This window comes from Borostomias antarcticus (assembly GCF_949987555.1).
Source record: "Borostomias antarcticus genome assembly, chromosome: 4".
Lineage (NCBI taxonomy): Eukaryota > Metazoa > Chordata > Actinopteri > Stomiiformes > Stomiidae > Borostomias > Borostomias antarcticus.
Genome location: NC_140237.1, coordinates 8,225,889 through 8,250,052, shown reverse-complemented (window position 1 = coordinate 8,250,052; position 24,164 = coordinate 8,225,889). Strand labels below are relative to the sequence as shown.

At 45.5% G+C, this 24,164-nt stretch overlaps 1 protein-coding gene across 1 annotated transcript in view; it reads left to right on the top strand.

Moving 5' to 3' along the window:
- Nucleotides 1–24,164, top strand: part of iqgap1 (IQ motif containing GTPase activating protein 1) — a gene marked incomplete at both ends in the record, with an annotated part of 63,692 nt that overhangs the window by 23,741 nt on the left and 15,787 nt on the right. The window contains 13 exons of the mRNA XM_084436785.1: nt 928–1,084; nt 8,517–8,594; nt 9,857–9,933; nt 12,622–12,689; nt 13,515–13,628; nt 14,909–15,087; nt 15,185–15,272; nt 15,374–15,537; nt 15,673–15,757; nt 16,283–16,446; nt 17,150–17,310; nt 17,632–17,756; nt 19,969–20,132. Of these exons, the coding sequence (XP_084292911.1) occupies nt 928–1,084; nt 8,517–8,594; nt 9,857–9,933; nt 12,622–12,689; nt 13,515–13,628; nt 14,909–15,087; nt 15,185–15,272; nt 15,374–15,537; nt 15,673–15,757; nt 16,283–16,446; nt 17,150–17,310; nt 17,632–17,756; nt 19,969–20,132 (1,624 nt within the window). The remainder of the gene's footprint in view (nt 1–927; nt 1,085–8,516; nt 8,595–9,856; nt 9,934–12,621; nt 12,690–13,514; nt 13,629–14,908; nt 15,088–15,184; nt 15,273–15,373; nt 15,538–15,672; nt 15,758–16,282; nt 16,447–17,149; nt 17,311–17,631; nt 17,757–19,968; nt 20,133–24,164) is intronic.

Below are 24,164 nucleotides of genomic sequence, written 5' to 3'. Positions count from 1 at the left end.
TTCCAGGCAGTAGGCTGCTTCTGGTAGATATTCAGGGTGCTTCCAGGCAGTAGGCTGGTTCTGGTAGACATTCAGGGTGCTTCCAGGCAGTAGGGTGGTTTGTCATGTTGTCAGAATGGGACGTAGGGCAGCAATTGCCTGGTAACCGGGGTACCAATGTGGTGGTATAGTGGAATCCAGTGGACCTGGCCTGTCTCAGTTTTGTAGCTAGCTATCTCAGCATGGTTCCTCAGTGCCCCAGGGCTAATGCAGACTCATAGTAGGAATGTGCCTCCCTGTCTGACCTCAGTGCATTGAAATGTCACGCTGGAGGAATGCTGGGAACTCAGAAGATAAGAGGAGGCAGCCATGGACCATGTTTAGGTGTGTTATTGAAGCACTAGTTGAAGCACAAAGACGTACTGTAGTTATGTTCTGCACCTTTGACGAAGTTCACTTATTTCATGTAATTACATGATGCAGGTTAACCGTTGGATGCAGTTGGATGTCTGAGGTACAGAAAGAACAAGAGTGATCTTATTAATCCCAAGTATCTATTTTCCTATATTTGATACCCCATGCACTATGTGAATGAACCCAAATGACATTTCAACTTCTTTCAACCCTCAGTAGTGAGTAAATCTCTTCGTGTTGCCCTTAGTTACTGTGGTGTAGCATTTCCTATAAGGTGAAAGTTTCAGTTGTCCGTGATACTATTACTGTTATAAAATTCCTGTTTTCATTTGCTGCTTCTCCAATGAGTTGTAAAGTGTGTGTGCTGTCTGTGTGTGTGCGTGTGCGTGTGTGTGTGTGTTGTGTTGTGTGTCTGCGTGCACATTTGCATTGACCCACTTCTCTCTTGGTTGATTTAGGCTTGTTTGGATGAGTGTGTGTTTGACTATTAGTGTTAGTGATCCCAGGTGTGTTCTCGTCTGCTCTCTCCTCCAGATGGATGGAGGCGTGTCTGGATGAGGAGCTGCCTCCGACCACAGAGCTGGAGGAGGGGCTTAGGAATGGTGTATATCTGGCCAAACTGGGTAACTTCTTTGCCCCTCGTACAGTCTCCATCAAGAAGATCTATGACCGTGAGCAGACACGCTACAAGGTGAGGCCAGGAAAAAACTCAATTTTCCCACTCTTGGCTGCTGGTTCACTTCAGTGTAGCCCCAAGTTTCTCTGCCTCTTGTTGAGCTGAGTCAGTCATGTAATGAGGAGAGAGGCTATGGAATACATCTCATGTGTGTGCATAAGGCAGTCTGTGTACAGTAGGGAGCCCTTGGGGGTAGTAATCTTACCTGCGGGCTCTCAAGGCACCGACTCGCATGCCTCGAGTGAGTACAAATACTACTCATTGACCCATTGCTGTAGCCTAGCCAGTAAAGAGCATATTGCAGTTTATTATATATATATACACACTACAGTGACTTCTGGAGTTATTTTTGTTACTCCCACACCTAAAATATCGCTGAACTGGAGTGGGGGAGTCCCTAGTTCAACAACAACAAAACAATAGCTAGTTTGAGGTAGATTTCTCATAATTTTGAGAGTGCCTAGACCAACACTGTGCTTTATGCACAGTAATGCAACCCAAAAGAGACGTTTTAAAACCCCGGAACCACATCTGGGTACCATAAAGCATTTTATTCCCTCGTCAGACAACTTGGCTGACTGTTCAATGATTGTTAACTGCAAATAGGCTGCTTGCTGTTGATGTCACATTTGATTTTGAACTTCTGTTCCACTCCTTTGATTTTTAGCCCTTTCGGCGTTGCCTCTTGTACGGCACAACAAGGGTCTGCTCTCCAATGTGTTTTCCGTGTTTGGCGTTCACTGTAGTAGGCAATATGCTACTGCCCTGCGTTGCCTATTGTTTTATGATATTATAACAACCAGCGGGCATTGCAATAACATTCAGAACGAGACCTAGGACTGGCCTATGGGCTCTAGAGGACAGATCTACTGCATAATAGAAATGGGATAGAATAACATAGTAATAGTCTATAATAAATAAAAAATAATAATGATAGTATAATAATAATAATGTAATAATGATACGGTTTCAGACGACCAGATTGGGAAAAAACAATCAACATAAAAATGAGATCAGAAGTGGGGATATCAAAAGTAGAGATATGACCCCCCTCCTCCCCGCTAGCAAATCGCATGCAATCAGAGGCGTTGGTAACGTTATGAAGCATGTTGGTGTCCAGGATAGTTTCCTAACTAGGAAAATAAAAGTATATTTTTGGATTCGTCACAAAGACATTATTTTAAAACCAGGGAATGCGAACCAGCCGTGGAACACAAACAGAGATGGAAATGTATTTGTTGGTGTTGTGGTTACAGTGTTCTACATGGAGCGCTGTGCTCATTGGAGCGTGCTGTGCTCAGGACTAAGTTGGATGAATGGATGGACTTAATTTGGAATCCTGGAAAATGTTGATTGCGCTCTAAAAACATGAGCATAAAGCTCAAAATGTAGCAACATGAAGTAGCCTAGATGAAATGGTGGTTTAAATTAATGACAACATGTTGAGGAAAGTCATCACGCAAAAGTGTAATCAAATAAATTGAGGCTGGGGATTAATGCTGATAATCTACCTGGCTGAGTTCATGAACCATTCATCTCTTACACATAGGCCTACACAATACTTTCACAATACTTTGCATCAAATCCATCCATCTATCAATCAAACTAGCAAATTCAGCCCAACACCTGCGGCAGACCGGCAAAAAATGTAAATGAAATGGAGCGGTCATGACCACAACAGCCCAATAGAAGCCTGCTAACATTAGAGGCCCCCCTCTCCCCCTCAATCCATTAGCCCACTGAAGATTGGTGGGGCTAAGAAACACATCCATCCAGTTTATTTGAATATTGAAATGAATTTGTAGCAGAGGGGGGGGGCGGTTGCAATAGCCTAGTCCAGGTTCGTTGCTGGTGAGGTGCGAGCTAGTGCAGCAAGTCAAGCCATGGATAAGTCTTATAGGCTATCAATCAAACTCTCTCTGACAACCTAGACAGCCAATCAGAAGCTAGAATCGTACCTAGAGAGCCAATCAATAACTCACTACTGTCAAAATAACCCTGCAATGTCAGAGACCAATGCAATTCCAAAATAAGTAGTTTGTTTCAATGCATATATCAAAATAATTATATCATATTTCTAAAGTAAAAAATCAATCCTAATCCTATCAGAAAAATATAGGCCCTATCTTTTCACAATGAAAGTCATTCAAGTAACAGACACAAGTCAAAGTCCAAATACATGCAAGCAAGTTTTGCCTAAAGGCTATTTTATCACTAACTTCTATGTTAAATGCAATTATGTAAGTCACTTTGGATAAAAGTGTAATGCGAACAGCCAAAGACATGCAATGCTGTTGATAACTAGCCAAATAACGAATTGTAGCTGTGTTGCTGAAAGTTGAAGATTGAGGGTGGATGTCATATTATTGGTTGAACTTGGTTCGGTCCAACTACTGTATGTGAGCACACATTTTGTTTTGCACGAAAAACAGGTTTGGATTTTGATAATACTGTGGCAACCCGAGGCCCTCACAACCCAAAATGGCCACCTGTGCCACAAAGTGGCTGCCATCTGTGGGACTACAGTTCCCAGAACCTCTAGCTTAATGACTACCTGGGCTGATCGTCCACACCTGCCTCAGTATTCAGCCACGTCCCCTCACCAAACACTGGAAAACCCAGGCCAGAAGAAGCCTGGGAGAAGAGGGGTGAGGCAGAAAGCATGCTGCCTCCTGTGTGAATTTAGTTTGAGATCTTTCATTTGTAACACTAAGTTAAGTTTATTAAAGAGACAACCTTTGGCTATTTTCTGCAACTTGCTTCTCTTGTCTCTGTGTGCCACTGCCATTTTGGCATTTGTGCTCTTCCCTGTCCCCTGGGTTGCCACAATACAAACAACTGAGGATGTGTGCATGAGGTATAACGCCTTGTTCACACAGGCAGCATGGTTGCATTACGTTACACTGGAAGTCCAGTCATTTCAAATGGAAGGTTTGCGAGACCCTGCATTATTGCATTGCAAAACCAGTGCATTGCATTTTGTGTTCTGCATGAGTTCGATTTTTCGATTTCCAATGTTTGCAGTAAAAATATATGCAGTCATTAAACCGGAAGTTGTGAACCACCAAAGAAGAAGAATACTTTGGTAGCTTTCTGTGTTGGGGACCTTGCGAGACGACTGAAGCCAACATGTGCTTGACTGCCGGAACTTCCGCTCGAGTCTTGCGTGACACGATGCAATGCAATCATGCAGCCTATGTGAACACGACGTAAGAGGATGAGGCATGTATTGCCCCAGACCATAATTTAATCCTTTAATTAAAAATATTTTATAAAATCATGTCACAGCAAAATGAGTATTCATTAGCATTTTTATTCTGCACCCCCTGGGCTTGAACTCTTGTTGAGCTACCTGCCATGTGAGAAGCCATAGATGGTTTCACACTGACTTAAACATCACAATCACAAGGGTTGCATGTACTGTAAATATCACAGGTGCATGTAACATGGAGGTTTCTGCAGTTTCCACAAAATTTAAATATAGTTAAAAAAAAAGTTATAAGCCGTAAATAAGCCGCCACCCACATAAATACGCCACCAAGAGCACTCTACGCCTGTAGGCGGCAGTGTAACGAGAAGCATGAAGACACGTTAGCCAATCAGAATCCTGTAAAAGAAAAACAAAACAATGAATGAACGAATTCCTCTCCTCCTCAACATAATAAAGCAGTTGTATTTGCAAATGCAAACACACCAACAGACTTTGCAAATGCAAACACACCAACAGACTTTGCACTAACATAAAAATCGCTTTAGAATCCATGATTATTAGAGCACGTCAGAGGAGCAAACTCACTGTAAACAAGGGTCGCACACCAGATGCAATGCATTTTCTGTCGCATACATGTCGTAAATCTTCGTCTTCCTCTGTTTACATACAAACGAAATAACAGAGTTTTCCTAAATCTCCACTTTTGCCGGAGTTTTTAAAACCTTTGTTTTCAGTGGGTTAAAATCTCCGTTTACATGTAAACGACAGGTACAAACGCAGATAAATATCACCGTTTTCCCAGATCCCAGGCTACATGTAAACAAGGCCTAAGAGGGGAGCTACATGTAGGTTGTACATGCTCACTGTATGAGAACGGAAACGAAAACCGAAAACGAACAGTATGTTACGAGGAACAGAAACAGGAACGAAAACGAAATGGTCTTTAATTGTTCCAGAACAGAAACGTTAATTTGGAATCTTTAAAACCGGTTAATAACGTTATTTTTTCGTTCTTTGTAGTAGGCCTATATAACTTAAAAATAATTTTAAAAAAGAAGAAAAGAAAAAAAAGCTGAGCCTTTTATGGCCGAATAGGCTAAATTAAATTAATTACATTTGTAGCCTACATCTTGTCCCGTTTTTATAATGTAGCCTAGGCCCCTAAATCTGTTATTTCACAGTCGGGATCTTAAATGTTTGCTTAGCGAAATGAAGAGATTTAGATATTACAACAACACACCATAGCCTAGTTCAGACGTTTATGGTATGGTTAGAGATTATTAGCGTGTGGATACAGTCGTAGCCTATACCATATAGGCCTAGTGCCGTCTGAATAGGCCACCAGTAGGCCTAACAAAGCGCTCCGTTGAATGGCTATAACTTCCAGTCAAGTAAGGGCTTTTTATCGGCCTAGTGATCAAGAGATTGGCCTATTAAATGTTTTGCACTAAATTATATTTGCTGTCGTATAGACATACAAGCAGCAGCAGTCTGATGGATGTCTCTGAAATGTGTATCGCCACAAGAGAATATTTTTGTTTGCTATCTGAACTCAACTCAAATTTTATTTATAGAGCCCATTTTAAAACGACTGCGGTCGAGCCAAAGTGCTGTACAGGTTGGTGGCAAGACATAAGTTAATACATAGTAGGGCTGCTCGATTATGGCAAAAATCATAATCATGATTAATATTGAGATCACGATTATTTAACACGATTATTCATTGAATTTTTTTTTTTAATCAAAAGTTTTAACATTTTCTTAACATATCAAATTATACATTGACTTTGATAACAATTAATTTATTAAATGTTGACAGAGGCTTTTCTTTTTAACAATGTTCTTTGGATTAGATACATTTCTCCCATGGGAGACAAATAGTGAACCTTGACCTTGAGGTCAAGCACAGTATAGCTCTCCAGTGTAGGGTGCACTTGATTTGTGCAAAATCGTTTTATGGCGATTATTTTGTTTTAATGATCGTTGACAGCCCAAATCTTAATCTAGATTAAAATCCGATTAATCGAGCAGCCCTAATACATAGCCTAATAAATAAATAACATAAAACATTATAAAACAAAATAAAAACAAACAATAGGCCTACAGGTGCAGAATAAAATAGCTTGCAGCAACAGTACAAGACAATATTTTTTATTGTTAAAAAACGTTAAATATGCTGGTTCTGCTTGGAGCGAACCAAATGAAAAATCATTTTGTTTTAAGACCTGATATATACACAGACTAACAAGACGGGTGGAAACTAATAAAACAATCAGTGGCACAGGTGTCCTCTCAAACAGAGTCAAATCTAAATAAATAATGGAAGAGATGTATACAAAATTTGTGGATAGTGCAGAGAGAGCCTCCCCCCACAGGCATGAATGTATTGTGAGAAAACGTCATAACATTAACTAGCAGCAGGTGCCACCGAGCTAACTTGGCTGTGTAACGTTATGGGTTAGCTAACGCTGCCTTGCAAAATGGACATATTTGGGGGGTTGTGGGGGCGCAGGTGTGTCAATGTTTTCAGAGGGGAGGCCCACATTGCTGGAGTTTGGGAACCCATGCACTATAGGATTGTGGGTAGTGTATTTTTTCATATATGAACAGCAGTAGTTTGAGGGGACTTCAAAATACTGTCAAAAATACAGTTGAGATAAAATTCAGAACATTTTCACGCTACATCTACAATGTCATGAAAATTGACTTTTTCATGAACATTGGAGATTTATTGAGCGAGTATTTGCAGTTGCTATACACAGTACTGTTTACAGTAAAACATGTTGATGCACTGTGTGCTCAATTTTTGATATTTCAAAAATCTGTGAAGGTCATTTGTGGAGGACAGTCTGATGTAGTATAGCAATTGGGGTGTCAGTTGACAAAAAAATGTGGGAGGAGTAGGGTTTGAGGGTTTGAAAAACAGAGTGATGGACTTCATAATTCCTGCCAGCTCAAAGCATATAGATGTTTCTGCTCACTTGGACCTACAGGTTGGTGGTGGTTGCAAAGTGATAGCACGTATGGCTGATTTGTTAGGATTTTAATACGTTTAGACGGTTGCTGTAGCGCCACCATCAGGACTATTGGCCCCCAATGCCAGTTGAGCACTTCATTTTTCATGCATGGGAAGTCAAGACGTCTTAGGAAGAAGAAGAAGATTCAGAATATTGGCAAATAGAAGAGGGTTCTGGCAGCTGAGGCTGCCCGGCGCCTAAAAACCCCACTTTCTCCCCATCTTTGTAGTTCTAGGCAAGTTAGCTATTGTTAGCAATACCAGTTAATAACAACGAAATATGCTATTTTGAGCATATGACTTAACAGACATCACGTCTTGACCTGATGTCAGTTACTGAGATGGTTACTGTAGATAGATATGTTTGTAATTATTAAATTACATCCAGATGGAGAAAAGAATGTGTTTGAGAACAAGGTAATTGTAATAAAACATTATTTGTATAGCACCTTTCATACTGATAAATCCAGCTTAAAGTGCTTTACAACAGATAATTTACATGCAGTGCTTCACATAACAAATATATGTAAGATACTCATCTAATGTCGTGCTGTGTATCTGTACTGTGCATGACCTTCATTGAAAGTGTGAAATTTAATGATGCAATAATCAGGCTTGTCTTCATTCGTAGACTATAGGAGAAATACACTGTGAGCCCAGCCTGCTAAATCTGCTCAAAGCCTGGCGGTGGTGCATCAGTGAAATTAAATAACACCCGTCTGAAATCCCACGAGATTTCCCACGGGATTTCCTTGTGAAATACCGCAATGGTGAAATGCTGCAGCACTGATAAGCGCTAGAAGCTCGCCACTGTCTGTGTGAATGCTTAACCTGATGTGCCAGATGGTTAGTTTCACACAACCATCTAGGAAGGCTCCGTTGGAAACTGTTTGGAAAAGGACAGGCACTTTCAAAACGTACAGGCGAGGGGTTGGATGAACCATCTGTCTATCACTGTCTATCATGGGCTAACAGTCTGGTCAGTAGCTGCCAGTAATTCCTCATCATAGGATGCTGATTGGCCTGATCAAATTCTGATCAGGCACAGGGAGATCTCTATGGAGCTTGTCCAGACTGATGTGCAGAGAGAATCAGAATGTGATCTTGTGAGATCAGGAGGGGCTCACAAGGCTAGTGAATGAATATGTGTGTGTGTGTGTGTGTGTGTGTGTGTGTGTGTAAAAGTTTGTGTTGATGTGTGTTGTGTTTCTTACCTGCAGGCCACAGGACTCCATTTTAGACACACAGACAATGTCATCCAGTGGCTCAACGCCATGACAGAGAAAGGCCTTCCAAAGGTGAGTGGGGTTATGACACACAAATACACACACACACACATGCATGCATTCACACACAAATACACATACACACACATGCATGCATTCACACACAAATACACATACACACACATGCATGCATTCACACACAAATACACATACACACACATGCATGTATTCACACACAAATACACACACACACACACACACACACATGCATGCATTCACACACAAATACACACACATGCATGCATTCACACACAAATACACATACACACACATGCATGCATTCACACACAAATACACATACACACACATGCATGCATTCACACACAAATACACACACACACACATGCATGCATTCACACACAAATACACACACACATGCATGCATGCATTCACACACACGCATGCATGCATTCACACACACATACACACACATGCATGCATTCACACACAAATACACATACACACACACACATGCGTGCATGCATTTACACACAAATACACATACACATGCATGCATTCACACACAAATACACACACACACATGCATGCATGCATTCACACACAAATACACATACACACATGCATGCATTCACGCACAAACACACACACACACACATGCATGCATTCATGCATAAATACACACACGCATGCATTCACGCACAAATACACACACACACACATGCATGCATTCACGCACAAATACACACACACACACATGCATGCATGCATTCACACACAAATACACACACACACATGCATGCATTCACGCACAGCGCACCATAGAGTTCTCATGGCTTCCCGACTATCTCAATGACGATTCCAAAAGACGGTATTTCTCTATTGTGTAATTCCTTACGTTGAGTCATGTATCATCCATACACCCGTGTGTTGCATGCTGGGGTGTGGCTGGACCCTGGGGGGCTCTACACACCCGTGTGTTGCATGCTGGGGTGTGGCTGGACCCTGGGGGGCTCTACACACCCGTGTGTTGCATGCTGGGGTGTGGCTGGACCCTGGGGGGCTCTACACACCCGTGTGTTGCATGCTGGGGTGTGGCTGGACCCTGGGGGGCTCTACACACCCGTGTGTTGCATGCTGGGGTGTGGCTGGACCCTGGGGGGCTCTACACACCCGTGTGTTGCATGCTGGGGTGTGGCTGGACCCTGGGGGGCTCTACACACCCGTGTGTTGCATGCTGGGGTGTGGCTGGACCCTGGAGCGGTAGTGTGGGGGTCTCTCAACTCAACCCTGCCTGATTCACTCTTCTGTTTCAGATCTTCTATCCTGAGACCACCGACATCTACGACAGGAAAAACATGCCGCGATGCATCTACTGCATACATGCTCTCAGGTAGACTCACAGACACACACACACGCATGCATGTAAACACACACACATACAAACATACACACGCATGCAAACACACGCACACTCACTCACACATATACACACACACATACACACACACACTCACACATATACACACACACACACACACACATATACTCTCCCACTGAGCAGCGCTTGTTTGAAAGCGAGCTGCAGTATCGTGACCAATAACATAGTCAGGGGGAGTTTTCCAAGCATTTCTCGCATCATCTACATTAACGCTGGCAGTTACAACAGGTGACGTCACACACACACACACACACACACACACACTTACACACTCACGCATACAGTGAGCATGTACAGCAGTAAAGAAGAACATACTCAGTATACAAACCCATACAGTTTTGTTATATATTGTGGACATTGCCAGTGTGGTGAGGTGATGTACAGAATCCGTCCCATCTCATAAAGCCTGTGCTGAAGTTTAACCTCCAATCACACCCTGTTCGGTCCTGATCTATGGTGTCAGCGCAAAAAACAAACGGCAAATCCAAACCACGAAGACGTCACAGAAAGATATATGCCCCCCTTCACAATGTTGCTTTCTAGTAAGTAGGCATTGCACGTATTCCCCATTTATCTAAAAAAGTTTCTTTCAAGTTGATAACCCAGGTATGTAAACATCCATCCATCCATCCACTCACTCACTCACTCACTCACTCACTCACTCACTCGAAGTCTAAAATCTTGTGAGGTGAACAGTGCAGTTCTCCAGGCGAGAGTCATTGAGCACCGAGGTGAAAAGCTCCCCCACAGCTTTGCAACGGTGGAGTGTTTTAATAGATCATTCCTGTCCAGAGGCCCAGAGGCACATTCAGCCTTTGGAGTCAGGAAGTCGACCAACAACAGAGCTGAGCAAGGGCAGGGCCACAGCAGGGTGGCAGAGATTGGACTGCGTGTGCGTGTGTGTGCGTGTGTGTGTGTGTGCGTGTGCGCGTGTGTGCGTGTGCGTGTGCGTGCGCTCCAGGCTAGATGACTGGGTTTTTGTTGATTTTAAGAGGCCTCTTGGCCCCCTCCTTAAGTGGCTTACAGATGGCAGAAAACTATAAGCAGACTTAATAGACAAGTCATACGGTAGTAGTCATATGGTAGTAGTCATATGGTAGTAGTCATACGGTAGTAGTCATATGGTAGTAGTCATACGGTAGTAGTCATATGGTAGAAGTCATATGGTAGTAGTCATATGGTAGAAGTCATATGGTAATAGTCATATGGTAGTAGTCATATGGTAGTAGTCATATGGTAATAGTCATATGGTAGTAGTCATACGGTAGTAGTCATACGGTAATAGTCATATGGTAATAGTCATATGGTAGTAGTCATATGGTAGTAGGCATATGGTAGTAGTCATATGGTAGTAGTCATATGGTAGTAGTCATATGGTAATAGTCATATGGTAGTAGTCATATGGTAGTAGTCATATGGTAATAGTCATATGGTAGTAGTCATACGGTAGTAGTCATACGGTAGTAGTCATACGGTAGTAGTCATATGGTAGAAGTCATATGGTAGTAGTCATATGGTAGTAGTCATACGGTAGTAGTCATACGGTAGTAGTCATATGGTAGAAGTCATATGGTAGTAGTCATATGGTAGTAGTCATATGGTAATAGTCATATGGTAGTAGTCATATGGTAGTAGTCATATGGTAGTAGTCATATGGTAGTAGTCATATGGTAGTAGTCATACGGTAGTAGTCATATGGTAGTAATCATATGGTAGTAGTCATATGGTAGTAGTCATACGGTAGTAGTCATATGGTAATAGTCATACGGTAGTAGTCATACGGTAGTAGTCATACGGTAGTAGTCATGGTAGTAGTCATATGGTAGTAGTCATATGGTAGTAGTCATATGGTAATAGTCATATGGTAGTAGTCATACGGTAGTAGTCATACGGTAGTAGTCATACGGTAATAGTCATACGGTAGTAGTCATACGGTAGTAGTCATACGATAGTAGTCATACGGTAGTAGTCATACGGTAATAGTCATACGGTAGTAGTCATACGGTAGTAGTCATACGGTAGTAGTCATATGGTAGTAGTCATATGGTAGTAGTCATATGGTAGTAGTCATACGGTAGTAGTCATACGGTAGTAGTCATACGGTAGTAGTCATATGGTAGTAGTCATACGGTAGTAGTCATATGGTAATAGTCATACGGTAGTAGTCATACGGTAGTAGTCATACGGCAGTAGTCATATGGTAGAAGTCATAGGGTAGTAGTCATATGGTAGAAGTCATATGGTAGAAGTCATAGGGTAGTAGTCATATGGTAATAGTCATACGGTAGTAGTCATACGGTAGTAGTCATCATTATCCCAAACCTCAACCCCGTTATCCCAAACCTCAACCCCGTTATCCCAAACCTCAACACCGTTATCCCAAACCTCAACCCCGTTATCCCAAACCTCAACCCCGTTATCCCAAACCTCAACCCCGTTATCCCAAACCTCAACTCTGTTATCCCCAACCTCAACCCTGTTATCCCAAGTCTCAACCCTGATGGCTTCCAGTCTCCTAATGAAACAGCTGTCATGAGAGAAACACCTGTATAACCCCCCCCCCCCCACACACACACACACACACACACACACTCACTCTATATCTGTCTCTCCTCTTGCCTCTCCTCTATCTCTCCATAGTCTGTACCTGTTCAAGCTGGGCCTCGCCCCTCAGATCCAAGATCTCTACGGCAAAGTGGATTTTACCGGTGAGTGCGTTTGTGTCTGTACCCCCTTAACACAAACGTTCAGTCAGCCCATTAGCACGGTCAGAGATTTAATGCATAACTTTATGAACATAACTTAACTTTGAAAGCACAGCTTAAACATGGTAAATGTTGGACACTAGAAACTGCAAAAGGTGTCACAGTTATCAAGCTTCCACAGCTTACAGAAAATGAAAGAAGAGTTGGCTGAATTGTAAAGGAAAAATCTTACTTGGTTTAGTTTAGATTTCAAAGAACACGCTGAGTGGTCGGTCAAGCTGGTTTTAAACAAAGGCAATAGTTTTATTCTGCTACGATTCTGCAGAGTCGGACTCTAGCACAGGAAGTGAATCCGGGCAGAGTGAGTCAGATGTGGACGAGGTCAATAGGTTATACAGTGAAAAAGGAAGTGACATAGTTTCAGGATGAAGAGGACAGGGAAGTGATGTCACACAGGAAGAATTTGTAGTTTTAACAGACTGATCTATGAGAACGAACTACAAATTAAGAACAACAGTTAAGTGGGAGAACGGAACACTTTGGTGAGACTTGAATTTCATTCACAATGTTTTGGTCGTAGGGCTGCAACACAGAGAGCAGTTTTACCGGGCTCTAGTCTTGAGCTACTGACAATGTGAAAGTCATTATGGATTGTTTGTGTTTCCTCTAGTTTGTGTTCCTTCTCTTCTCTTCTACCAAAACCCAGAGCCAAGGATCTGATCATCACACTCCAGAAATGTTCCGTCTCTCCAGGGCCCCAGTCTAACCCCAACTCTCTCCTCCTTCCCTCCCCTCCATGGATATCCTCCCTCCTTCTCCATCTCTCAGAGGAAGAGATCAACAACATGAAGAGTGAGCTGGAGAAGTATGGAATCCAGATGCCCGCCTTCAGCAAGATTGGCGGGATCCTGGCCAATGAGCTCTCGGTGGACGAGGCAGCATGTGAGCGCCCCTCAGATATCAGCGGGGGGAACTAAGAGGCTGGGAGAGGAGTTCTGATCACGTCAGATCTCTGTCTAACATAAATAGATTTGACTCGCATTACATTTTGTTTCTTTATTCATGAGAATGTCAGTGTTTGTGGAATCAGATTAGTGGAATAGAAATGCCTAATCAACTGTTCCATCCCAAGTTAGGATCCAACACAAGCAGACATTCTACTCCCTCTCCCCAGTGCACTCTGCTGCCACTAGTCTCCTACTCCCTCTCCCCAGTGCACTCTGCTGTCACTAGTCTCCTACTCCCCCTCCCCAGTGCACTCTGCTGCCACTAGTCTCCTACTCCCTCTCCCCAGTGCACTCTGCTGCCACTAGTCTCCTACTCCCTCTCCCCAGTGCACTCTGCTGCCACTAGTCTCCTACTCCCTCTCCCCAGTGCACTCTGCTGCCACTAGTCTCCTACTCCCTCTCCCCAGTGCACTCTGCTGCCACTAGTCTCCTACTCCCCCTCCCCAGTGCACTCTGCTGTCACTAGTCTCCTACTCCCCCTCCCCAGTGCACTCTGCTGTCACTAGTCTCCTACTCCCTCTCCCCAGTGCACTCTGCTGTCACTAGTCTCCTACTCCCTCTCCCCAGTGCACTCTGCTGTCTCTAGTCTCCTACTCCCTCTCCCCAGTGCACTCTGCTGTCACTAGTCTCCTACTCCCTCTCCCCAGTGCACTCTGCTGTCACTAGTCTCCTACTCCCTCTCCCCAGTGCACTCTGCTGTCTCTAGTCTCCTACTCCCTCTCCCCAGTGCACTCTGCTGTCTCTAGTCTCCTATTCTCTCTCCCCAGTGCACTCTGCTGTCTCTAGTCTCCTACTCCCTCTCCCCAGTGCACTCTGCTGTCTCTAGTCTCCTACTCCCTCTCCCCAGTGCACTCTGCTGTCACTAGTCTCCTACTCCCCCTCCCCAGTGCACTCTGCTGTCACTAGTCTCCTACTCCCTCTCCCCAGTGCACTCTGCTGTCACTAGTCTCCTACTCCCTCTCCCCAGTGCACTCTGCTGTCACTAGTCTCCTACTCCCCCTCCCCAGTGCACTCTGCTGTCTCTAGTCTCCTACTCCCTCTCCCCAGTGCACGCTGCGGTCACATTAAAAAATTAAGACAGGGACAAGGTACAGTAGACATTTACCCTATATAATAGGGAGAGATGCACTGTACAAGGTTATAGCTAAACAGCTAATTTCCACCCGCAGTCACTAGTCACTAGTCACACACTAGTCTCCTACTCCCTCTCCCCAGTGCACGCTGCGGTCATCGCCATCAACGAGGCCATAGACCAGGGCGTTCCAGAGGGAACCCTGGCTGCCATGCAGAACCCCAACGCCATGCTAGTCCTCCTGGACTCCAGCTCCGCCCAGCACTACCAGGACATGCTCCACAGCGCCAAGGGGGAGAAGGTCGCCAACTCACGCAAACGGGTAGGGAATCTGACCTGACTAGTGATGAACTAGAGCACGGAGCGGCGTGGCGTAGTAGCTAACGGGCCGGTGTTCCTCTCGGCTGCTCCTCGTCTAGCTGGGGGAGAACGCAGACGCGGAGAGAGACGTCTACGAGGAGCTGCTCACCCAGGCGGAGATCCAGGGCAATGTCAACAAGGTCAACTGTGAGTGCTTCACGCGCGCCCCGCTAACACACACACAGACACACACATTACACATGAACCAAGACAAAGATGTCCGAACTATCCATCCCCTTATCCACCAGTGTCCAGCGCCCTGAACTCGGCAGAGCAGGCCCTGCTCAGCGGGGATGAGGACAGGCTGTATGAAGCACTCCGGTCCCAGGCTTTGGGCCTACACAACCTCCAGGCCCAGAACAAGGGCTGGTACCTCAAACAGCTGATGGCTGACCGCGAGAATAAAGACCAGGTAGGAGAGTTTGTTCACCACTCCACATAACCAACACATAGGAATAAGCATGTCTACTTGTATCTCTTAAAAAGTAACAGTCCGTTCTCAAAAGTAAAGAGTCCATTCTCTTTTTTTTTTTACCCCGTCCCCCAGAATTCCCCAGGAGAGCCCTTGACCAAAGATGAGTTACAGAGCGGAGTGGAAGCAGCCAATGAGTTTGCAGCAAGCTACCAGAAGAGTAAGCAGTCACTCATCATGTATTCCACCAGCTATGACCTATGAACTGAGTTATCTCAGACATGTTAAAAGTCGCACTGAAACGGACGTTTGAGATCATCTAACTTCCGTAGTTTGACGTATTTCCAACGCAAACAAGCTATGAGGGTGGGACATATGTTTAGAGGAATTTGATTGGAACATTGACAAGTGGACGGGTTTTAAGAACTTTAGACAGATTCGATAGAAGGATAGCGTTGATTGACGGGTGGATGTCGTGAGATTATTGGCCTAAAATCTAAGGTACCTGTTGTCGTCATTGCATGTGACCTACCGTTTTCCAGGAAGTAAGCAATTATATACTTTGATATAAGATTACAACAAAAGTAGAATTTTGTAATTTTTTGGGAATACATCGTTGAATAGGTGAACACTATGACCAATTATGTGAACCAAAATGGGAATGTTTTTTTCATTTCAGTGCGACTTTAAAGCCTGTTTTACTGTGTTGTGTGTATTTATCATCTTCCCTGTGCTGTGTGGACAGTGTTGCAGGCGGTGGAGCGGATCAACGCTGCCATCAGAGCGGGCGTGGCAGAGCAGACGGTGCAGGAGCTGATGAGCCCTGACGCCCAGCTACCAGAGGTCTACCCCAGCGCTGCTGACCTCTACCAGAGAGAGCTGGCCAGCCTGCAGCAGCAGAGCCCAGAGGTACCCAGAGGGGACAGGGCCTTCGCTATAGCAGCCCCCAGACTCTGGAATACCCCCCCCCCCACACACACACACATTAGAGCAGCCCAGACTCTGGAATAGCCCCCCCCCCACACACACATTAGAGCAGCCCAGACTCTGGAATACCCCCCCCCCACACACACACACACACACACATTAGAGCAGCCCAGACTCTGGAATAGCCCCCCCCCCCCCACACACACACACACACACATTAGAGCAGCCCAGACTCTGGAATAGCCCCCCCCCCCACACACACACACACACATTAGAGCAGCCCAGACTCTCGTAACATTCAGTCCCTCCTCAAAACCCATCTCTTCTCCCTCGCCTTTGATTCGTTCCTGCCTGCCCCCCTGGTAACTCAATTATTGCCATTTTAGTTCCTTTTTACTTTATTTAGTAATTTGCTGCACTTTTTATTTTTTATTTTATTTTGTTGTCTGTGTCTTTGCACTTATCTGTATTTGCGCTATTCTCATGCTTTTGTGTTTATATCTTTTGCTTTTATCTGTACGGCACTTTGGTTCAGCCACAGCTGTTTGTAAATGTGGCGTATAAATTAAATTGACTGACTTGACTACCCGCCACCAACACACTGTAGGATCTGTGTTAGTGAACATGGTTATTGGAGAGTGCAGTGTTCAGCTGTTGAGGCTCGTCTCCCGCCCGTCTTCCCCAGGGCTCTCTGTCCCACCCAGAGCTGCTGGTTGCCGTGGAGATGCTGTCGTCGGTGGTCCTGATGAACGGAGCGCTGGATGTGGGTGACAGGGCGGCCCTGTGGAGACAACTCGCCAGCTCCGTCACTGGACTGAGTAACGTGGAGGACGAATACGCACAGAGGTACACACACACACACACAAATCAGCGGGTTTCAGCTTTAACCCTTTTAACCCCGAAAGTACAGTGACAACATTTCGAATATTAATAGGATTTTCCCTATAATACTAGGAAGTGATAATAGAGTGAGGAATTTTTTTAGATTTGTTAGATTTTTTTTTAATATTATTAAATATTTGTTAGATTTTTTTAAAATGTTGCCGGTGACGTGGTCGTATCGAAAGGGTTAATGAATAAAAAGGATTAGTATAGCGTGTTATTGTATGTAATCTGTGTGAGTTGTGGAGCGTCCCTGTGAGGTGATGGTGCTGCTGTGCTCCTCAGGTACATGGATGAGCTGATGAGTTTGAAGGCAGCGGCGAGGGAGGAGGGCTCCGACTATCTGACCTGGAACGACATCCAAGCCTGCATAGACCAGGTCAACCTGGCAGTACAGGAAGAACACGAGCGTGAGTGACACGCACGCACGCACACACACACACACACACACACACACACACACACACACAAACACACACATAAACACACACACACAAACACACACACACTCTCACTCACACACACACACACACACACACACACACACACACACAAAAATACCTAAACTTACAGTACATATACACACACAACACCAAAATTATAACTTGTACGATAACTGCTAAAAATATCTCGATACCGATACTGAAACAATACCACGGCAAAAACCTAAATCATGAGGAAAAGTAGGCGAATGGAATAATCCAATGTCAGGGGGAACCTACTGATCTCAGTGTTTGCTGTCTGCAGAGGCGGAGAAGGAATGTCAACTGTTTAAACTAAATAAATTACATATATATTTAATTGTATTATTTTATCCATTAAATAAAATTAAAAAAAGACTTTGTAAAATAAGCTTGGGATGCTACAATTATAAGCTGAAAGTGTCTGCTCTGCTCCACTAGTCTGACACTCAGATTGAACTGCTATTCAGATTCCGGGGTGGGAGCCAGGCTACTGATCCTCTCCTTCACTCTGTCCTCGCGCAGCAGAGCGGGTCACAGCCTCGAAGCACAGAGCAGCAGAGCGGGTCTCAGCCTCGAAGCACAGAGCAGCAGAGCGGGTCACAGAGCAGCAGAGCGGGTCACAGCCTCGAAGCACAGAGCAGCAGAGCGGGTCACAGCCTCACAGCACAGAGCAGCAGAGCGGGTCACAGCCTCACAGCACAGAGCAGCAGAGCGGGTCACAGCCTCGAAGCACAGAGCAGCAGAGCGGGTCACAGCCTCACAGCACAGAGCAGCAGAGCGGGTCACAGCCTCGAAGCACAGAGCAGCAGAGCGGGTCACAGCCTCACAGCACAGAGCAGCAGAGCGGGTCACAGCCTCGAAGCACAGAGCAGCAGAGCGGGTCACAGCCTCGAAGCACAGAGCAGCAGAGCGGGTCACAGCCTCGAAGCACAGAGCAGCAGAGCGGGTCTCAGCCTCACAGCACAGAGCAGCAGAGCGGGTCACAGAGCAGCAGAGCGGGTCTCAGCCTCGCAGCACAGAGCAGCAGAGCGGGTCACAGAGCAGCAGAGCGGGTCTCAGCCTCGCAGCACAGAGCAGCAGAGCGGGTCACAGCCTCGCAGCACAGAGCAGCAGAGCGGGTCACAGCCTCGTCACCGTCTAGAGTAACCCACTGAGCAGCCCTCAGCCCTTTCACTTTCCTTCGTGAATGTTCTTTGCAAACTATTTTACAACTTTTTTCCGTTATATTTGTGTTTGCCCCAAATGTTTGCAGAAATAAGCGAATGATCTGAAAGTAGTTTGGTGAGCTGGACTGACGGTTGGCACGCGCACTCAGCTTAGAGAGTAGCATAGAGGAACGGGAGTAGCAGAGGGACAGAGAAGCAGAGCACTACACACACACACACACACACACACACACACACACACACTCACACTCCCCCAGAGGGACAGAGAGGGAGAGAGACGCACACACACTGCCCCGACACACTGCCTCGACCCAACTCAGAAATACGGCTCATTCTTTAAGTACTGGTACTAATGAAATGTGGAATTGTAACGCTTTTGACGGCAGGGTATTTAATGTGAATTTTATTTATTTTTAAGACAGGGACAAGGTACAATAGACATTAACCCTATAAAATAGGGAGAGATACACTGTACAAGGTTATAGCTAAACAGCTAATTTCCACCTGCAGTCCCTGAGCAATTAAATATACAGTCTTAAAAATAGTGGGGAAAATAGTATAGAAGGGTTACATACAGAAGGAATACCAAACGTAAGAAGCCTATAGCAGGAATTTCACTCATCCCTATACCCACATCCCAACCTCCCCACGGTATCACGGTACCTTTCTAGTATCGGTATATGGTGCAACACTAACACACAAACACACACACACACAACATCTCCCTTTTTATCTGTTATCTGATATCCAGGTCCTACTGTATTTTGTATTCTGTTGACTGAAGTTGGATCTGATATTAATTGTTCATTCTGAACTGGGCTGAGAAAGACTTGAGGGGAATAACTCATGTGTCTCCCAGTGCTCACATATCTTACAGTTCTTCACATAATAAACACTCTGTTAAACCTTTGTGTTTTAAAGACTTGCGATATTATACTTGTTTTCAAAAGAGGGCGGCCCTTAATGATGGCTCCTTGTGTTTGTGTGTCCAGGCATCGCAGCCATTGGTCAGATCAACGAGGCTCTGGATGACGGGGACCCTCTGAGGACCCTGGGGGCCCTTCAGGACCCCTCGGCCAAGCTGACCGACGTGGACCCCTCAGTAGCCCAGCACTACTACGACAAGCTGCTGGAGGCTCGCCGAGAGAAGGCACATGTGAGGACGCACGCGCACACACACACACACACACACACACACACACCTGTACAGGCTTTACATGTGGCTCCCTACTACGACAAGCTGCTGGAGGCTCGCAGAGAGAAGGCACATGTAAGGACGCGCGCGCACACACACACACACACACACACACACACACACACACACACACACACACCTGTACAGGCTTTACATGTGGCTCTCTGCTTGACTCACTCAAAGTATTGGAGTTGTATTTGTTGAAGGCATGGGGCTGGTCCTGCCCGACTGCCACCTGGTGATCAGAAAGTGGAGACGGATTCTTTCATCTTAACTAACACACACCGCTGTCTACCAGTGAATAGAAATACAGTTTCTATTTACATCAGTTGTTTGGTTAGAGAAGAATACATCCAGAGGTTGGCTAGGGGTGCGTTCAAGGTCACAGTGATGCACAGGCAGTATGCAAACATGGGACGCTGTATGCAAACATACGTTCGAACATGGTTATCTGAGTTGATGAGAGACTTCTTCAGTTCATAATGCATGATCTAATACACACTTTGGACGGGCTGCTGATATCCAATGGGGTTTTACCGTAGGCTGTTCATTGTAAGAGAATGCAGGGTAAAACAATCATTAGTTATGAAATGTTGTTTTGCTTTTCAGACAGTCTACGGGTAGACCATATAATGTTTTACCTCTCGTTTCAACTAAGGAGTGTGTGATTAGGCGTTTTGCCAGTGCTTTTCCAGGCATATCCCCTGAGGAGCAGAGAGGCATGATGTCATGGTGGGATCATGCTCTCTGCAGCCCTGTCTGCTCCTGCCCCCACTCACTCAACCCTGTCTGCTCCTGCCCCCACTCACTCAACCCCGTCTGCTCCTGCCCCCACTCACTCAACCCCGTCTGCTCCTGCCCCCACTCACTCAACCCCGTCTGCTCCTGCCCCCACTCACTCAACCCTGTCTGCTCCTGCCCCCACTCACTCAACCCTGTCTGCTCCTGCCCCCACCCACTCAACCCTGTCTGCTCCTGCCCCCACTCACTCAACCCTGTCTGCTCCTGCCCCGACTCACTCAACCCTGTCTGCTCCTGCCCCCACTCACTCAACCCTGTCTGCTCCTGCCCCCACTCACTCAACCCCGTCTGCTCCTGCCCCCACTCACTCAACCCCGTCTGCTCCTGCCCCCACTCACTTCCCTCCCTGGACACGTCTCGCTCCCCCTCATCATTTTCTCCCACTCTCTCTCTATTTCTCTCACTCCTTTTCTCTCCCCCCTATTTTCTTGTCTCCCACCCTACTCGTTTGTTTCTCAACTCTTTCAGCATAAAAACGAGGGGATTGCCGAAGGGGATAACCGAAATAACCCAGGCCTTTATGCATTGTAGTATTTAACTGCAACTAAGTTAAAACAATTGACTGTTCTCACTGTTGACAGAGGCGTCTTGTTACTGGGAGGTAGATAAGAGACAAAGCCATACTGAGAGCTCTGTCGGCATCATTTCCCTGTGTTATCTTGCCTCGGCGAGGTGACGAGTGCACTTCTTGTTCCCGCAGGTCTATACAGTGTATGATGTCACTGCTGGAGCACCATATTTGGGGTGTTTCTGGCAGGTGGTGAAACCGAAAGGCCTCAGCTGCAGCTGGGGTTAGAGGTCAGGTACAGGGTGTGGTTTACCACCGACACAACCCTGAGCATCAGCTCAACTGTGGTGATACTGTAGCTATAGACAAGCACAGAAGACACCCATACAGAAACTCTTGAGAGCTCCATTTGGGCAAAACCTCAGCTAAATGATCTGTTCTTTCCACAGCTGTTAGCTTGTCCCTCTCATAGCAGAACTATGCAGCAGGGATAACATTTGTAAAGGGCAGAGCCAGTAAATTAACCAGGCCAGGTCAAGCCTGGTTTATGTGCGTGGCTGGCTTGTTTCTGTTAAGGACTGGTAGGACAGAAGCTAGTCACGCCACTGAAATAGCTGTGAATTGAAATGACATGAAATAATGTTTGATAAATTAAGATAGGTCTTGTCGCCTGGACACATCCGTTCCAATGCTTCCAATGCTAATCCAGCACAATAAAAGCGGGATAGCCAGTTAGCTCATGGGCTCACAACAACTAGCAACTAGCACTAAAACATAACATTAATGGTAGCTGTCAGTGGCTAAAGCAGTTACACTGATGATTCCTGTAACGTTAGCTATTTTGCTGCAATTGGTTCAACTTCTGTTTCTGGACAAAGGTAAGGGATAAAAACGTTGGAGTAAAAGGATGAACGTGTGGAGGTTTGGGGGGTATAGTCCCATAAAGTCATCCCGACCGGGGCCTTGAACCCCCGTCTCCCGGGTGGGAGTCCTACTACTCTACTTGTGCAGCGGAGATCAGCGGGTTGGTTTTGGTGTCCTTCTTCCAGTCCCTAGTGTGGGTTGGGGTTAGAATAAGGGTTGGGATCCACCTGCAGGTGAGGTCGGGCACACGCATCTGGAACAGAATGCCCTCCAGAGAGCGGGAGGAGGGTGTTGAAAGCCGAGCTGAAGTCCACAAACAGGATCCTGGCGTAGATGCCTGCAGACTCCAGGTGCCGGAGAATGAAGTGGAGGGTCATGTTACAGTAACTGGGTCGTCCACTGACCCGTTGGCTCTGTAGGGGAACTGCAGAAGGTCCAGGAGAGGGTCTGTGATGGATGTGAGATGCCGCAGAACCAAGGTTATAACAGTTTCGTTATAACAGTTTCGCTTTTTTCATTTTTATTTTTATATAATTTACATTTTTTGTTTTCAATTTCAGTTGACTTTTATTAGTTTTTAAAGCAGGTTTGCTAGTTTTTTTTTGTTTTTTTTTTAATGCTTAGTTTTCTTTAGGTTTTTATTAGTTTCAGTATTAGTTTAGTTTTAGTTTTTTCTTCTGTGCTAGCCTTGTCAGACCATCGTGAACTCACATAGTGAAAGTAATTTTTGTCAGTTAATTAAAATGTTTTTCATACCCATTTTTCATTTTTTTTTGTCAGTTTCCATTAACTATAATAACCTTGCGCAGAATAAGGCGCTCGAAAACCTTCATTGCTACAGCGGTCAGGGTGACAGGTCTGTAGTCGTTGAGGCCAGTGATCTTTGCTTTCTTGGGGACAGAGATGATGGTGGAGGTCTTGAAGCAGGTTGGAACATGACATGTCTCTAGTGAGGTGTTGAAGATGTCAGTGAACACTGGGGACAGCTGATCAGCACAGTACTTCAGCATGGAGGGGGAGACAGAGTCCAGTCTGGCTGCTTTCCGGGGGTACCGTCTCTTGAACAGGCGGTTCATGTCCTTCTCTAGGATGGTGATAGGCTGTGCTGTGGGGAGGTCCAAGCCCCTGCTGGGGGGGGGGGGGGGGGGGCTGATTCTCTCAGCCAGTGGAAGATTGGAGTGCTCTGGTCAAAGAAACATGAGGCTTGTTTGTTGCCAAGCCGTATTTTTCCCCAATCATGCTTTTAGCGAGGGAGAGAAAAAAAGCAAAGCAGCTATTTCCCTGCCGATCCTTTTCACAAGAGACGAAATAAGAAGTCCGGGCCACCCGTTTGTTCCCTTAAAAGGGCATAAAACTGACCACTGCATTAGATGGGGCATCGCACAGTAGAACCACTCTGTGGTTTGACCTGTTATACTTTATACTGTACTGGTGACTTACATACATGGTATACACACAAAACGTTGATCAATAATAAAGAAGGGTCCGCACTCAAAACTATGTTTATGCTCTTTTAATTCATGAAGGTGGACAGACCTGACAGACGCGTTTCGGCTCTGCCTTCAGTGATTAGCACGCACAAAACGTACATACACACACAGCCCTCACACGCTGGTGTCTCACAGCAGAGAGGGGTCACGCATTCAGGGTTAAATAGAGGAAGTGGGTAAAACAGGAAGTTCCCATTGGATTTCAAAGGCAAGCCGGCCCTCATGTGCTCCCCAGCTGAGGGAGGAAGAGGGTTAGGGGAAGGGGTCCAGGCAGTAAAATACAGATGGGAGCTACTGTAGGAGATCTGAAGTTAACACAGGCTCATAGCA